At 38.7% G+C, this 17756-nt stretch overlaps 3 protein-coding genes and 2 non-coding genes across 5 annotated transcripts; 4 read left to right on the plus strand and 1 right to left on the minus strand.

The window, feature by feature from the left end:
* The first annotated feature begins 493 nt into the window (after nt 1-493).
* On the plus strand, nt 494-3388 carry LOC121259766 (uncharacterized TPR repeat-containing protein At1g05150-like). Its single transcript, XM_041161501.1, has one exon. It carries the CDS (start codon nt 864-866, stop codon nt 3252-3254), a length of 2391 nt encoding a protein of 796 aa, XP_041017435.1. The 5' UTR covers nt 494-863; the 3' UTR covers nt 3255-3388.
* A 2055-nt stretch (nt 3389-5443) lies between these two features.
* TRNAE-CUC lies at nt 5444-5516 on the plus strand. Its single transcript has one exon. It is a non-coding gene; the product is annotated as a tRNA-Glu (tRNA).
* A 1538-nt stretch (nt 5517-7054) lies between these two features.
* Nucleotides 7055-7127, minus strand: TRNAE-CUC. The gene has a single exon. It is a non-coding gene; the product is annotated as a tRNA-Glu (tRNA).
* A 40-nt stretch (nt 7128-7167) lies between these two features.
* LOC121261708 (transmembrane and coiled-coil domain-containing protein 4-like) lies at nt 7168-14093 on the plus strand. Its single transcript, XM_041164202.1, is given in 17 exon segments — nt 7168-7279; nt 7364-7609; nt 8072-8156; nt 9193-9687; nt 10077-10245; nt 10704-10856; nt 11368-11465; nt 11564-11655; nt 12189-12259; nt 12347-12482; nt 12832-12891; nt 12961-12983; nt 12986-13045; nt 13127-13203; nt 13305-13375; nt 13651-13708; nt 13810-14093. Coding segments are annotated over 16 exon segments (2013 nt in total). The 5' UTR covers nt 7168-7279; nt 7364-7382; the 3' UTR covers nt 13948-14093.
* A 187-nt stretch (nt 14094-14280) lies between these two features.
* On the plus strand, nt 14281-16377 carry LOC121260664 (protein FAM98B-like). The gene is made up of 2 exons (XM_041162610.1): nt 14281-15869; nt 15918-16377. Exons 1-2 carry the CDS (start codon nt 15632-15634, stop codon nt 16244-16246), a joined length of 567 nt encoding a protein of 188 aa, XP_041018544.1. The 5' UTR covers nt 14281-15631; the 3' UTR covers nt 16247-16377.
* The last annotated feature ends 1379 nt before the right edge of the window (nt 16378-17756 follow it).

Raw genomic sequence — 17756 nt, forward strand, 5'->3', positions numbered from 1 at the left:
AATTAATATAATTTTTATAAACTTAATAAAAATCAATACATTTTTTACAAATTTTATAATTAAAATGATATTAAAAAATGATATTCAAATAATTCTTTTAATTTGCTAATATTTTTATTCAAATTTTTTCTCTTATTTTTTAAAATTTAATAAAATATTTTAATTAATTTATTATTACATTTAAAAATTAAAATAAAAACGGTCGTCAAAACACTTCGGTTGAAAGTAAACTAACGGTAGTGTAGGTCCAACGAGATTATTCGACGGTTGAAGCACATGGATTTCATTATCGGAAGCAGACTTGGAAGTTCTATGGTAGTAGTACCCTTAAAATTACGGTGGAAGCTAGAAATACGCCACCTCACCCCACGACCTTTGTAATGTAAGATGACAGCTGCCTGGACCATCTACTACTGCTATTATTAAACAGTCAACCAATTAAATTAATTTAAAAATCAGAAAAAGTAAAAACGACTGTGCTTTATCGAGTCTTGTGGGGCTGGCACTAGCAGTGGCACAGTCCACAACCTCCTCCCAGCTATCATCACTGCCACACTCAACGGCCAGAGGAGAGTGTGTGAGAAAAAGAACAGAGGAGAGAGAGAAAAAGAGACGACTCTGTCAGACTGTCTCTATCTATCTCTATTTCTCTTTGTTTCTCTCCTTTTCTGGTTTAATCTGTCCGTGAGTGTCCTCCAGACAAGAGAGAGCAGTCACCCGCAAATTATGCTCTCAAAATCGGGAAATTAAGCTCCCCCTTCATGTTCATGTGATCAATCTCTACCCGTTAGAGCTATATCCAAATATATCCAAATCTCTACCCTTCAGGAAAAAAGAAAAACAGAAGGAACTAAAAAGGATAAATGGCGACGAGAGGTAGCAGATCAGAGAAAGTGAAGAGAATTTTCCAGCAATTCGATGCCAACCGTGACGGGGGGCTTAACAGAGAGGAAATGGAGGCTCTCGTCGTGGCCGTCAACCCGAGGGTGAAATTCAGCGACGAGCAAATCAGCGCCATTCTCGACGAGGTTTTCCGGACATACGACGAGTTCATCGACGGCGACAAGGGTTTGACCTACGAGGGGCTTTTGCGAACTTACGACGATGGTGCCGGCGACGTCGACCGTGACTTCGACTCCCTCGAGCTCGAGCTCAATTTGGAAGATAATATAAAGGGTATTTCCGAAGCGTCGTCGTCTTCAATAGCAGAGGAGCGCGCAATCGAGTCCCAGAAGAAGCAGAGGACAGCGGCTTGGGCTGTCTCGCCCAACCACGGCATCGTCTTCGATGACACATGGAAAATAGTCGATGATTTGGAGATTGTTATCAAGAGGTTGAAGGCAAAGCAAGCGAAAGATGGGAAATCGAAGGGCGATAATTCCGACGCGTACTCGGACGCAGGGTGGTCGAGGGAACTGGGACCGTCGACGGAGATTTCGGACAAAAGGGTTATCTGGGAAGAGTCTGGGCCTGACTACGCGGTGTTCGTCAAGGAATTGGGGGTTCTGAGAAGCCGAGCCGACGGGGCGAGGTCGAGAGAGGAGGCCTTTGATGGGCATATGGCAATTGGTCGAGTTTTGTATGAGCATCAGTTGTTTAAGGAGGCTTTGGTGAGTTTCAAGAGGGCCTGTGAGTTGCAACCCGTGGATGTGAGGCCGCATTTCAGAACTGGGAACTGCTATTACGTACTTGGCAAATATAAAGAGGCCAAGGAGGAGTTCTTGTTGGCCATGGAGGCGGCCGAGGCGGGGGGGAATCAGTGGGGTTATTTGCTACCACAGATTTATGTTAATCTCGGGATTGCGCTGGAAGGTGAAGGTATGGTTCTAAGTGCTTGTGAGTATTATCGGGAAGCTGCAATTCTTTGTCCTACGCATTTTAGAGCTTTGAAACTTTTGGGTAGCGCTTTGTTTGGAGTCGGCGAATATAGGGCGGCCGTAAGGGCCTTAGAAGAGGCTATATTTATGAAACCGGATTATGCTGATGCCCATTGCGATTTGGGGTCGGCTTTGCATGCTATTTATGAGGATGAGAGGGCAATCGAGGTGTTTCAGAAGGCTATTGATTTGAAACCCGGTCATGTGGATGCTTTGTACAATTTGGGTGGGCTTTATATGGACTTGGGCAGGTTTCCGAGAGCTTCGGAGATGTATACTAGGGTTTTAGCTGTTTGGCCAAATCATTGGCGGGCACAGCTCAACAAGGCCGTGTCCTTGTTGGGGGCTGGGGAAACTGAAGATGCTAAGAAAGCTTTGAAGGAAGCTTTGAAAATGACAAAGAGGGTTGAATTGCATGATGCGATATCCCATTTGAAGCAGATGCAGAAAATAAAGGTGAAGTCTAAAGAGGGTACCAATGTGGAAGGGGCATTTATAACTGTGGAACCCGTAAAATTTAAGACCGCGGGGGAGAAGACTACGTTGAGATCGGACTTGGCCAATGCTCTTCAAATTAGGGCTTTCCAGAGGATTACCAGGTTGGGTCGCTGTGATGTAGAACTTCTGAAAAAGGAAATGATTGATGGTGATGTGCCGGTGTCCTATTCTGGTAGTGGCGTTCCTGAGAATTCCATACGCAAGCCTAACTTGGAAGTGATTCTTCGTCGTTTACTCAGTTTCCTAAAGCCTGAGACCTTCCAAGGAGCTGTTAAAGCCATAAACGAGAGAATACTCTCTGTTCTGGATGAAGTAGGCTCAGGCAGGGTGGATTTGGGTGTGTTTTTTGCTGTCCTTGCCCCCATTTGCAGTGGCCCTCCAGAGAAACGTAAGCGTGTGGCTTTTGACGCCCTTTTGTGGCGTCCCGTGAATGAAGGCATTTCGCTGATTAAAAAGGTTGATGCTGTCAGATACATCAAAATCTTGAGGGCTATTTATGTTCCTTCTCATGGGATTAGTGAGATACTGGAAGTCCATGGAGAAACAGATGCTTCAATGGTGCCTTACTCTGAGTTTCTTGCTATGTTTGATGATTCTGATTGGGGGTTTGGTATCATGTCCACTCTTTTGAAGCTTGAAACTGGGGATAGGAACCGGCATGGTCACCATGTTTGCTCAGTTTGCCGCTATCCAATTATTGGGTCCCGCTTCAAGGAAATGAAATCTCATTTTAGTCTGTGCAATCAATGTTACAGCGAGGGAAAGGTGCCTTCTACCTACAAGCAGGAAGAGTACAGATTCAAAGAGTATGGAAGTGAGGCCGAAGCGATGAAAGATAAGTGCATGTGCTTTAATATGCCATCTCATAATGATCCTTAGCTAGAAGACTTGGTCCTTTTTCTGTATTAATCCATCATGTTGTTCAGGTTGCCAAGTGTGAGGTGTATAGTTCGTCAATGTTTTCAGCAAGCATCATGCCTTTGCATAATAAAATGTTTCAAGCGGTTGCTCTCGTACTGTTGTCTCCAATAGCTACTAAAGAATCTCACTACCTCTCTTTTCTTCCCCTTCTCTTCACTTGAGACGTGTACATTACCTCTATGCTTTCTCATTCTTTGTGTAGAGTTTATTTTGGATTGATCAAGTCCAGATTTGGAAGCCTGGGGCTTTCCATTTAGTGTATTTTTTTTTTTTTACTCGAGGTGTCAAATGGAGAAAGAAATGTTTGTATTTTGGCATTTATGACTTATGGCGCACGTGATTCTCAGTGATGATTTAATTGATCTTACCATCTCTTTTTATCTGTAGATACTTATAGCAATCAAATCGGAGGTTTATAACGATGAACAACGAAGAACATCATCTGTCACTATGAGAATGATGCTAATGTTTTAAATTTTGACAAGAACTCGAGAAAAAGCAGTCTGTAGATGGAGTGTGCTCTGTAGTGAAGGGCCTGGGAATGTGAATTAAAGGCTGTAAATCTTCTCCCATTTCTGGGTTACGGTCTAGAAATGATCAATCCAATGGGCAATAATAGTCTATGCTGTGTACTACTAGGTTATTTGCAATTTGTCTCATCATTTTCCTAGTTTTATGCAGGAATTACACTTTGGTATCATAGCTTCTTTGCTTTGATTAACTGCATGTAGTTGTCGAGTAATGTTATATACAACCATAAGTTATATAAGTGTTGAGTTTTTTTTTTTAAAAAAGAGTGGGTCTACTATTAAAAAATTAATCTTTTCATATAGGTATTATATTTTTTTATTTTTTTAAAAAAGAATGTGTGACACTTGCGCATTCTATAACTGTAAATATTATTTCTTTGAATTGCAACTTGCCTCCTTGTTGCATGTGGGATTTCCGGACAATTTTGGCATAGTAAAACCTTCACTCTTTAGTTACAGATATGAGTCAATAGCAACACTGATTTCAATCACGTAAAATGCTTCCAAAGACAAGGAAAATTAACCAGCCAGAAGAAACCAATTGAGGCATCATTATTTCTTGCTTACTATATAGCCAAGGGAGAACGATATTGTCATAATACAAAAGTTGCAAACACTAATGATAATGATGCTTTGACTTGAGAACTCAAAAAAACCTCGTTGGTGTGGGGTTGGGGCCATCGAATGGCTGTGTTGAAGCCCCTTGTTCACTATTTTTAATTTTTATGGCTCCGCGACTGGTGCAGTCAGTAGGGACAAACTGATGTACGTGTCGAATCTCCCAAAAACTCCTGTAGTTTTTATTTGGCTGGTTGGTAGTTTGGAGATTCAGGAAGGAATAGGGAGGACAGACAATTTGGTTGAGTTTTTTTTTTTTTTTTTTTTTTTTTTTTTTTTTTTTTTTTTTTTTTTTTCTCGGCGACAATTTGGTTGAGTTAATCATTAGGACTTGTCCACTGTGATGATTTCAAAGTCTACTCACCCTTTAATAAAAGAAAAAGGGTGTTTGTGAATATTCCCAAATGATGCATGTAACATGTTAGGTTCATTCAATCGAAACCATTGACTTTTAGCCAAGCTAATATTCAATTTGATTTTATTTTAAAGGGCTATCAACAATCAGAACCATTTAGTTACTATACTCCAAATGAATTATACTTGCCAACAAACTCTAGGTCTGATTGGCATAACTCTCAACTTCTAAAATGGAGATTTAGAGTTCGAAACCCGACTCTCTCAAGTAAAAAAATAATAATAATTATACTTTATTTTATTTGTTAATAAAATAGAAGAAACTTGAAAGTTAAAAAAATAAATGAAATGCATTTATCTTCTTTAGCTTCTTGTTTCTTTTAGTTTAATAAAAGTCTAGATTTTATTTATATAAAAGTAAACTCACAAATTGATATGGATCCATCATTTATGTGATATGTTAAATCTATTTTACAATAAAATTAATTTTATAATCTGATATAATACATTAAGTCATGTCTATTTGTAAAATTCAATTTATGACAAACATTTCTGTTTTTCTATTTTGGTTCCTCCAAGTCTATTTGCCCAAAGAAGACCTGAGGAAAAAGTATAAATAAAATATGTTTTCCCAAGCCAGCAAGATCCGTTGTAGTCTAGTTGGTTAGGATACTCGGCTCTCACCCGAGAGACCCGGGTTCGAGTCCCGGCAACGGAAATTTTTTTATTTATTTAGCGCAGGCGAACTTTTGGAGACAGGTTCACAGGAGGCTGCGGCTAGATAACCCATCCACGTTGGATTGAAGACAGGAAACGCCGCAGCCCAGAGAGGCTATACGGCACCGTTTGTATTCAAAGTGTTCCATCTCATTGTACTTGGTACGTTTGAATTTAGTAAGTGTTTCATCTCATTATTATAATTTTTTTAAATTTTCACACAAAATATAATAAAAAATTTAATTTTTTCAAATACAAATTTAACTTTTTCAAATTCTAAAAAAATATTAATATTAATAAATAAAATTTTAACAATATTTTTTCAATTTTTATCTTTCATCTAAAATTATCTTATCTATCTTGAATCCAAACCAGCCCTTAAAAAAGGGTCAAGTTCCTTGCTGCTTTTACATGCAAGAAACATGTTGTGTCATCCGTTGGGTGTGAAAAGGAACTTTAATTAATTTAATATAGGCACTGCTTTGAGTTCATACGCCAGCATTAGCGCTCACATTATCATAAATCAGCTATAAATACCTGATAAGTAGTCTAATTAGTTGCTAATTGCTTTTCCAAAAAGCTTTTAAAATAAAAATTACTGTATGATGAGGACAAGGTTAGACATGCAGCCAAAAATCATGCCAACCCCAACACTAAGGTTGGTTATGCGCAGGTTTTGCATGATAATTGCTTTTATGATGCTCATGGTAGCAGCAACATCATCGTCATCATCACCAGCTCCATCAACAACCGCATCTCTTCTGTTTCATCCCCAACAGGATCAGGCGGAAAGGGATAAAGAACAGTACCAGGTTCAACCAGAGATTATGCAAGAAGACTATGGCATGTGGGATCCCACACCTAACTGTGGAGGAGGTAATGCTGCTCCCATTCCACATTGAGAGGAAGAATTTTGCTGTGGTTCTACTTCCCACATTTCAATTTTCCTACCCAGTAAGGAAAATAAATTATGATGATCTTGAAAAGCAATGCTGTAATTTGCATAATTTATTATTATAATTTAATTTAAATAATTAATATGCTGTTGTTCGCTTAGTGTCATTGATAATGTAAACCACAGGGGAGGCGAAAGGCCGTCTCAACTCTCAAATCTTCCCAAATATATATAGCCAAAGGCGTCCCACAAATACAATTAAGGACATTTTGCCAGTAAAGGGACACCATTTCTGATGCAGCATCTGAACTGCTATGAATAATACAAAAGAGCGGCCACTCTCAGACTCGAGTCAAAATGCCACCAATTTAGAAAGGAAGACCGGACCATGGTATGTAGCCTGCGTGAAAGGCGAAGGAAGACAACAGTTGTGTTCCAGGCAACGATGGCCATGTTTCTATGTTTTGCAAGCAGACACAAACAACTAATGAAATGAGATATAAGCTTACTAAGTAGAAGGAATATACTCTCACCCACTGTGAATGGCAAACAAAATAATATGTGGCGCCTGAGCATACAATCCCTTCTCTGGGTCGCAGTTTCAGTCACAAAATCAAATAAGCCGAAACGAAAAAAATATATCATTCCGTTGCCGGGACTTGAACCCGGGTCTCTCGGGTGAGAGCCGAGTATCCTAACCAACTAGACTACAACGGAGATACTCATTTTATTGGAAGTTTATTTAAATAAAGACTATTACAATAGGTCACGGTTCGTTAATCCACGTGTTACGTTTCCCGCGTGCGTACATTGAAATAGCCGTTTCACACCTCCCATTCATTCGGCGAAGTCGGTGCGATCTTGAAAAGGTAAGACCAGAAATTACTTCGATTCCTAACTCCAAAGATTTAATTTCGTACGATTGAATTTCGTAGGGTTTCAATGCTTTGCAGCCCAAGAGATTATTGATTCATGGAGACCTGGTTATTGACGTCCACGCAGCGGTACGCGTCGGCCGCTCTGTTTGCGCTCGCTCTACACCAGTCTCAAGTTCACCAAACACAGCCTTTGCATCACTTAGTCCCTCTAGAAGAGGAGCCAATTGGTGAAGGGGCCAGCGATGGAAAGAACGCTTCGGTCTCTGAGGATCCTCACCTTTGGGTCCACGAAAAATCTGGCTTGCTTTGGCATGTCCTCAGGTAATCGTGTTGTGTGCAAAGAGAAGAAATTTGCAGCGTTCATTATATTTTCAGAACATAACTATGATAGCCATGTCTAAAGTTTACAGCCTAAAATGAGAGATGAAAATACATGAGATTATTTGTACTGCATTTATTGAGCACCGAGAAACTTGCACCGATAGTAGTAAATGTTGTAAGACTCAGTGGTACTCGTTTTTCTCTTTTTCACTCTAGGCATCTCTAAGAAACCCATGATTGTATACCCTCTCGGAGCACTTAGAGCCGATGCGTGAAATCTTGATATTATAGTGATTTTTGCTTTCAAAAAGCCATGGGATGCGACTCGTGAGTTCATTCTAATAATTGTAAGGTCAATATGATTTTGTTGTTTATTGATTGAGGATTTAATTTGATTACGGTGAGATTGAAGTTGTTAGTCATACTTGGGTCATTTATAAGTAAATCTGGTGATTAGAACAGGTTTCTTGGAGTGGATGGCCAAGCCGGGCATGGGTTGAAAGAAACCGCAGGGACTTCTTCACAAGTCCGTCATCATGTTGGAGCGGTATGTCCCTGGTGCTTGAATACTTGATCAAATAATTAAAATTTTCTCATATTATACAAACTTAATTAGACCTTCAAGATAAATGGTAATTTATGGTGGTTTGAAAGAAATGGTCTTGATTAATTGATAAGAATTTACCGTTTTCTATTAGTTAAACTTAATCTCAATTCTGTCAAAACTAGTAATTGGTTTTAAAACTGGTTGGTTTCCAATGATAGGAAGGAAGTGTGCATACATGTTTTGTGTATGATATTCTCTTGCGTGTTATGATCAATGACTTTAAAAGAAAAAAAAAAAAAGTAGCTTGGGTTTCTATAAGTGATTTAAGGTACCCTCTATTTCTGATTTCTTCCGCTTGCTTTGTTTCATATATGCTGCACGCATACTGATAAATTTTGAAGAGCTATACCCTTTGTACCATTATTGCTGCTAATTTGGCTGGAAGCTTTACATCCTTGCACTTGAATGGGAATATGTACTTATCCTTAATTCAACTTTATTTTAGGAAAAAAAATTGCTTTTACCGTTCATATTTTGAGAAATGACTATGTAAATAAGAACAATTGGTTTGTTTTGATGTGTTCCTCTTTTTTTTTTTTTTTCATTGTAAGGATCAAGGAACTGATGATATATTTTGACGTGTTATTTTTTCTTTTCATTATAAGGTTTTATGAAACTAGGGACGCATTTTGATGCATTGGTTTTGTCTCATTGTAATGTTGTGAAGTACCATTTTCTGTTACTTGAAAATAAATACTAATTAAAAATATACTTAAGGGAAAAGAAGTATGCCATCAGAATTCTGATACACAATGGTTCATAGTAGGTCGTTTTTCTTTCCTGGGGCACTTGGTATGATTAGCAGAGAGAAAGATGGGCTGCTGGGTATACTTTCTTACTCTTATGAAGAGAATTATTATTTTTCTTAACATACAAATAAATCTTTTAGATATATATTTTTTTAATGAAATTTTAATTTGACATTCGCCATGCGTCCATCTCATTCCTTCTGAATTTGATATCCATTCTATCTCAGTTCTTGATGCTACTATCAGATGAAAGTGATGGAACATCATCAGAAAGAACTGACAAGGAACTTGCTTTGACAAAAGCTGTTGATGCTATGGTGCTTAGTATGGAATGCCTCCCTTGTTCCTCTGAGGACCACAATGAGAGTAATGAAGCAGAAACAAAATTCCATGAGAAAAATTCCAATTTTGAGATAGAATCAACTTCTGATGTGGCTTCAGAGCCTTATGAAATTACACAGAAAACAAGTTCCAAGATTTCCTCTAAAGAAAAGGATTCTATTGGATCCAGAGGCGAGACTTTTGAGAAACAGATGGAAGAAGGAGCAAGGCTCAGTTATCAGAGGAAAGTGACAGTTCTTTATGTGCTTCTTTCAGCTTGTATTGCAAGGAATACTAATGATGACAAGAGGTGTTCTCAACTAGGAATGGGCTATGATGCTCGACACCGTGTGGCTTTACGGTTGCTGGCAATGTGGCTTGGTGTTGAATGGATAAAAATGGTTAGTCCACTCAAAACTCTTCCCTTTAATCTCCCTTTAACATATTAATTTTAGGTGGTATTTTCTCTTTCGTAAGTGCAACTTCCTTCAGGTCTTGGTGGTATGCTCCCTCCAGGCCTAAGGTTTGAATCCTCTTGGGTGCAAACAATTTCTAGGGACTTCCCTTGGAGGACTTCCCCTTGAATTGCACTTGCAGGAACTCCTTACCGAGGGCCTGTGCACCCCCAGGACTTAAAAAAAAGAGCAAGCTTCCTATACTTTAAGTAGAATGTGTGTGCAAGCTACTTTGCACATACATGTGAATGAATTATGTTTTGTAGTGATTATGAGCTGACATCCAGCAGTATCAATACATTTCTGGAGTTTTAGGAGAAATTGTGTGTCAACAGGAAGCCATGGAGATTATGGTTGCTTTCTCTATAATTGCTTCAGAGAAAGAGGATGGTGCAGACAAAGAAAAATCTGAGATTTCAGAGAGCTCTTGGGATAAATGGAAGAGGGGAGGTATCATTGGTGCAGCCGCTTTAACTGGAGGCACCCTAATGGCCATCACTGGTGGTATGGGAAACGATGATTTTAATATATTAGATAACTCTTCTTCAACCGAAGTTTCTGACAGGAGGCTGTATTAGAATTTACTATTGATATTATTTTACGGGGAAAGTATACTTTCCACCTTCCAACTACCATGGGCTTTACACCTTACATCATAAACTACTAGGATTGACACAATGCACCCTCTAACTGCAAAAAGCTTGTATTGTGCACCCTCCATTAAGATTCAACTATCAAGATTGTGTTACATTACTTATTTTCAACTAATTTTCTCAATATTAATGGCTAGAATTTACTGAGGTTGCAGATTTCATTAAGATCCAACCGTCAGTATTGCATCATTTGACCAATTTTTTATACATCTTGATGGCTTGATGGCTGGAATTGGGGAGGTTGCAATGTGTCAATCCAAATAGTTTAGAGTGTAAAGTGTAATCTTTCCTTAGTTTATTTTCTTACAGGCCTAGCTGCTCCAGCTATTGCTCAAGGTTTGGGTGCTATGGCTCCTACATTGGGCAGTATTCTCCCTGCAATTGGAGCTAGTGGATTTGCTGCTGCAGCAAGTGCCACAGGATCCGTTGCTGGTTCTGCTGCTGTAGCTGCATCATTTGGAGGTATGAGAAATGGTTTTTGTTTCTAAGATTCTTTTCATGATCTATCAAGTGTTATTAAATTAGGAGGAAACAAATCTTTTTTTTGGCTAATGCTTGTTATTGCCTTTTTCATCTATAAGGAAAGTGCCTTGTGATCAGAATTTAAAGACCGATTTTTTTTTCCTTAAAAAAAGGGAACAGTACCCCAAATTTTATTGATTTCCAAATCATCGTTCCAAATCATCATTTTGAAGAGTTATTTACAACAGTCACTTTGTGGAAAACTTGCACTGAATGCTTGTGTCTGTGAAGTTTGCAAATAGACCGGTCAAGGTCACAGTCCCTAACAAAATCAATCTACACGGATCGGTTGTAATGTATGCAATAAAGTGATTTGAAATTTGCATAAAGTCTTGCAGAGCCACAATTCTGTAGAAAACCACTTTACACACAGCGGTAGTTAAGGACAAAAACTTCAAAGGACCAGTGCTTTGTCTGGTGTATAAGGTGCAAACCACTTTTTGGATTGCAGCTGCGGGAGCTGGTCTTTCAGGGAGAAAAATGGCTAGAAGAATTGGAAGCATTGAAGAGTTTGAGTTCAAAACAATTGGAGGAAATAATAACCAAGGCGTGAGTCCATTTCCCATTTTATCAATGTTAACACGTACTTTGAGCAAGTTGCTCACTAGAATGATGATTCAGCCAATATTAACGAACTTTTTCCCCAGCGGCTGGCAGTTGGAATTATGGTTTCTGGACTGGCTTTTGAGGAAGAAGATTTTATATCTCCTTGGAAGGGCTACAATGATAATCTGGACAGGTTTGAAACACATTGTTATTACATTATGCATGCTATATTCTGGTTGTGTCCTTCCGTGCTTCATCTTTGTTGAGAAGGAGAGGTGAGGGCATTTGGAGCAATATAGAGTTGAAATGACCTTTTTTTCCTTTTTAACAAGCTTCTCTTTTTCTGAGCATGAACACATTTTGTGATGACACCCCTAATTTCCTTCTGTTACTATAAATTGCTTAGGACCACAGTCGAAAAGAACGCTTAACTATGAGATGCATGCAATGATTAATATAAGCACCATTTGCCTCCCCCTCCCTCAGTGGAAGTGGAAAAAAAAAAGTAGTTATACTTGCTGGTACTCTCAAGGGATATGTTGGCTTGCAACTGACTTAAGGAATTGCCACTTATTATCAATTGATACTACATGGTTGATCTTGATGTATCTTTCAATGGATAGTTTGGTTCTTCAAATGAAAGTTACTTTTCCATCGGAGCCTTTATAACCTAGAAGCTAGATCTTCATTCTTTCGACAGAGTCAGTAATGTGGTGCAATATATAGGTATGCACTCTGGTGGGAGTCCAAGAACTTGATTGCATTGAGTACTGTGATTGAGGACTGGCTTGCTTCAAGTATTTTACTGAACCTTATAACTCTGACTACTTGTGACTGACTACACTTTGCAATTTAATGACTGGCAGTATTGTCTCCTGTTGCAGGACTTGCGTTGCAGTTAATGAAAGAAGGTGCCATGATGACTGTACTAAGCACACTTCTTGCAGCTTTGGCTCTGCCAGCCACATTAGTTACAGCATCTGACCTTATAGACAGCCAATGGGCAATTGCTGTGGACAGGTTAGCTTTCCATTTATTGGAAGGGAAAACCCACGTCTGGATGGATATAAGGAAGCTGGTTTTGTTTCATTATCCAAATAATAAACATGCAGGAAATGTCGAGAACCTCAAAGTTAGTTAAATAAAATTAAAACATTATGGTTACGTAATGATGTGCTTGCTCTGAATAATGCATGTTACATGACATTTTTTCCAGTTGGTTCTAAATACAGAGACATTCATTGTAGCGTCTTTGTACGTGTTCTTTGAACATTTCTTGAAGTTTAAGCATTCTTGGAGTTGGATACACAAATTTGACTAAGTGATGTTTTGGAATGTTTAACTCTATCCCTTCTTTCTATTTGATCAGGTCAGATAAAGCTGGGAAGTTGCTTGCTGAAGTATTGTTGATGGGATTGCACGGAAACAGGTAAGACAAATTCATTTGAATGTACTAAGTATATTTTAATGACATTGGTATCATCCTTGCGCGTTCCAGGCCCGTGACACTGATCGGTTTCTCTTTGGGGCTCGAGTAATTTTTAAATGTCTCCAGTGTTTGGCTGATACAGAAGGAGATAATGGTAATGGTCACTGCTGATACATATTTGCTGATAGATGGGATTATTGTTTGAGCGGAATTCTCAGATGTTGTATGCCTGCAGCTGGACTTGTAGAAAGGGTTGTTCTTCTTGGAGCACCAGTTTCAATTAAAGATGAAAATTGGGAGGATGCTAGAAAGGTAGTTTTATGCCTTTTACAATCTCTTGAGTGGTTTCTTGCACCAATTTTTCTGCCCTACTTTTTTAAGTGTCATGACAACAACATGGTTATGGTTTGTAGATAGTTGCTGGCAGATTTGTGAATGCTTATTCTTCAAATGATTGGATACTTGGAATTATTTTCCGTGCAAGGTATATAGTTCATTTCCTTGTCAATTTTGAATGAGGCCTCACCATGTATGTAAGTTCAGCTTGGGATGTGAAAAAGATTGCCAACACATTAAATATAGATCTGCATAGAATTTATCAAACCCAATGGTGATTTTGCAAGATAATGAATGCCATTTATTTACAAGTACCATGCGGAATCTTTTCTCAGTTCATCAGATGCCAATTTCCTTCTATCGTTTTCAAATAGCAGTCCTTGAATTTCAGTAGTATAGAACTAAGTGGTTTCCCGTGTACAGTTTACTTTCTCAAGGTTTAGCTGGTATTCAAGCTGTTGACATACCCGGGATTGAAAATGTAAGTTCTCCGTTTCCTATCTTTGTTTTTGTCACACGGTCTTGTGATTCATGCTGGTATTGCTTTATCCAATACTAATGATTCTTCCATTAGCTTTGCAGGTTGATGTAACGCATATCATAGAAGGCCACTCTTCTTATCTCGGGAAGACAACACAAATCTTGGAGCTGCTGGAACTAGATTCTTACTGCACCGTTTTCAGCAGCACACATTCCAAATCCGTGGAAGAGTGCTCTTAATCTAGTTCTCACTTTTTAGCATTGCTCTTACGCTTCCAACATTTTTCCCTATCACTCTTTTCATTATTTAATCTGTAATTTATTGTCTCTGAAATTAGCCTATAAGTTATTGAACGATGCCTGCTAATAAACAGTTGTTTGTAACCTGTTCTATGTTTGAATGCTTGTTATGCTTGGAGTTGGATATATGCCTGAATGATTCAAGCAACCAGGGACTTGGATGCTAATGTTAAATGTTGACTGCTGAAACCTAAACGAAATTTAATGTCGTGACATATATATATAGAGCTTCACTTCATTGCGTAACGGTAATGTTTTAAATTTTAATTTGTATATAACTAACTTTGAGCGTCTCTGGACTGCCTTGATATAGGGCGATAAACGCACATAAAAGCATTGCTTTAGTGCCCGAATTACTTTTTGAACCCTTAATTTATGCCATTGTCCACTGAGGACAAAGGAACTTTTCATGACTATTCATAAAATGTGTCTGCACAGTCACCTTGTTCTGATTCATTCTCTTTTGATCATTTCCTTGTAGTATTTCTCCTTTACAAGATCGATCTTATTAAGATTACCTCATCCACCACTTCAAACAATCAAGTAGTGGATACGGGTAAAAGCACCAACTGTGAATGTATTGCTTGTAGCATAATCCGTATATATAAAATTAATGTCTATCTTCAATCCCCAACATGAGTAGTTGGGTACATGATGGTCTGATTATGTTCTGTAACCAGAAAGAAATTCCTGCACCGTCTCGAATGAATGCATATCACCAAACTGCCCCCACCATGATCTCTATGCTTGCTTGCTGCACCATACCTTCCTCAAATTCCAGACTTCAAGGCCAAGCAAAAGGCACTCAGCTCGTAGTTGTACCCATATACGTATTACAATGTACCACTGTACTGTAGTTGGTTCCTTTCTGATTGATACGGGTAATGATTTGTAACATATTGGATCATGACCTGTTGAATGCACAATTTTACAGCCCACCACTGCAGAGATGGGTATATTTGCTGTTTGAGGTAGGATTAAAAACTTGATAACTCATGGGACTTGTCAAAGGGCCAATGTTTATTGTCGCCATGTTATGGGCAAACATTATTCTATTTGCCTATTGGTGATAGATTGTTAGTTTGTTTTTGCGAGATGCGAGGGCTTTTCTTAGAGATCTATGTCGCTACGGAGTACACGGGCATGGTGCTTTCAAAATCAGGACATTACTAACATAAATCATCTAAGCTAAACCCGAGATGAACACTTACACCACTAGGCATAGGCATGGTCCCCTTGGACCATGCTCAAGAAAACTTGCTAGCTGAGACAAATCCAAGAGGATGAATGCGCATGCTTTAATGGTGGGCTTGGATCGATTGGTGCACCCAAGGAGTTCAGGACGAACAAACCTTGAGGCTTCATTCAGCGTGCATATCAATCACTGCAATTGCAGGGTGGGGACAACGTGAGATGTAAGGCATATATAATATATATATTCCTTTTTGCTCTACTAAGAGAGCACGTTTGGTTTGGTTTGGATGGAGATCTGGATATCAAGTAGGCGAAATGCCTAGCTGGCAGTGCCACCACACTTTTCTCATAAGCATGGAGTTATATATAATAGGCAAAAGGCATGTAGCCAATATCTGCATCTTTGGTCGTTGAAAGTTAATTTTAATTAATGGATACGACAATAAGATTTTCACGGCTTGTCTTGTTCATTGCCATTGCTATTGGTGGACTGAAAGGTGATGAAACAGGAAGCGGCACGGCGCATTCTCAAAGCAATTCTACTAATTTCGCTCTCCCTAAGCTTCTTCAAGGAAATGAAGATAACGAAGGAAGAAATAAAACTTCCACTGAAGTTGTACTCAACAAGAAGAATATAAATAATGGCCCATATTTTAGAGGACAGGGTAGTGGCGGTGGAGGCGGTGGCGGAGGAGGTGGCGCCGGTGGAGGAGGAGGAGGAGGTGGTGGCGGAGGCGGAGGGGGAGGGGGATGGGGAGGTGGAGGCGGAGGCGGAGGGTATAAATGGGGATGTGGGGGACAACCAAGACATGGTAAAGGGGAGGAAAGAAGAGCAGGAATACTAGGAGGAATGAACAACAATCATGCATATAGGAAACGAGTTTTCAGCAAGGATATCGATAATTACAAGCTGGGGGAGTTTGCACAATGCATGAGAAGAGGGAGGTGTAGAGGAATGAGACTGGATTGCCCTCTTCACTGCGGTGGACCTTGCTTTTATGATTGCCAACATATGTGCAAGGCTCACTGTCGACGTCTTTCCTGAGTTGCCATTTCTACATAGTTGCATTCTTCGAAGACGACTATCATGAATCAATTAATGTGTTTCGAATTCCAACATTGTGTAGGGTCAGGATGATTTTGGATTTTAGATTTCCAGTACTGGATTGTTAAAACTATAAATTATATTAATTTCTCCTTTTAATTCCCATGATCAGGAAATCAACAGCCATGCTAGCTCTACATTCATGTGGTCATATATATAAACTGCAGGCTTGTGATCTTGGATTTGTTATCCCAGTTTATGTCACGACTATACTTCTCTTCTCAGAATTTCTTCCCTCCCCAATACTCATCTTTGTTCTTCTCTAATTTTCTCTTCCTCTCATGAGCTGTAGGTCCTCGCCATTTTCTACATCTTTGTTTTGCTATTTTCATAAATTCGTTCAGCTTTATTGCGTCTTGGGTTCATTTCTCTCCTCTTCTTCACATAGAGCTCTTCAATCAGCGCTAGGTGATCCCGTCAACATTAATTTCTCCTTCTCTCCCTCACGGCTCTTTGCTGCTTCAAAGCTTCTCTCCTTGAATTATTTCTGAATCAGCTCTCTTACATATCTTGGGTTTTGATTTTCGGATGAGATTGGGAAGGCATGAACAGGAAAATGGAAGATGCGTTTTTCTCCCTAATGTTTAATACACACAACGAGAATGAAAAATGACAACCAAATATTAAGCAAAACACTTGGTAAAATAGCACCTGCTTGTATTTCCGGATTGGTACACTGAAATATGCCTAGGGGTACAGATTCTACCTACTACGTCCTCCACCATTTGTGTAGATTATTACGAAATGGAAATGGTAGAGTACGTTTTTATCCATGGTTCCCATAGTAATTCATCCAGCACCATCTAGTACATTCTAGCACATTGTTGGAGATTTATGAAAATGAAAATAAAAAAAGTACTTATATAAATAAATAAATAATTGCATTAAATATGAAAAATAAAAATAAATATTATTATTATGGAGAGTATAATAGCTAATCTAATGTGGAGTTTAAATTTTGAGTAATTATATTAGTTAAAAATTAAAAAGAGACATATTAGCCAAACTTTAACTTTTGGATGGCTAACCAATGTTAGACAGAGTATTCATGAAGATCTCAAAACTGGAGCTGCTATATATGGGCCTAATTCCAAAATCAAATCTCTTCCTTAATCTCGAGCTACTATACATGAAAATTCTAAACTAAAAGCAACAACACAATCTCCTCCTCAATCTCATCCTAAATCAACGTGATGTGTCTCTTTGATTTTTCCTTGTATCTACATTTTGTACATTACCATAGTTATTCTTGTAAAATTGTATGTAAAATGCTAGTGTAATATTTAAATCATTACAAGAAAAATAGGCTGTTGTAACCAATTTATTGCAATCAAAAGACTATAGTCATTTTTTTGGAATTAATTGGTCTCAAATAAATAGTTTTCTTATAGTGAATGATCAAATGGAGTAGAAGAAGAAGGCAAGTTGGCCTCTAGATTATTTCTCATTT

The sequence above is a fragment of the Juglans microcarpa x Juglans regia genome, chromosome 4D, assembly GCF_004785595.1.
Source record: "Juglans microcarpa x Juglans regia isolate MS1-56 chromosome 4D, Jm3101_v1.0, whole genome shotgun sequence".
NCBI classification, from domain to species: domain Eukaryota; kingdom Viridiplantae; phylum Streptophyta; class Magnoliopsida; order Fagales; family Juglandaceae; genus Juglans; species Juglans microcarpa x Juglans regia.

What these genes read in the sequence shown, in the direction of transcription:
- LOC121259766 (XM_041161501.1), top strand. Translation starts at nt 864, where the DNA reads ATGGCGACGAGAGGTAGCAGATCAGAGAAAGTGAAGAGAATTTTCCAG.
- LOC121260664 (XM_041162610.1), top strand. Translation starts at nt 15,632, where the DNA reads ATGGATACGACAATAAGATTTTCACGGCTTGTCTTGTTCATTGCCATT. An exon ending in ATATTTTAGAGGACAGGGTA is followed by an intron (nt 15,870 to 15,917) that starts GTGGCGGTGGAG and finishes GTGGAGGAGGAG; the next exon opens with GAGGAGGTGGTGGCGGAGGC.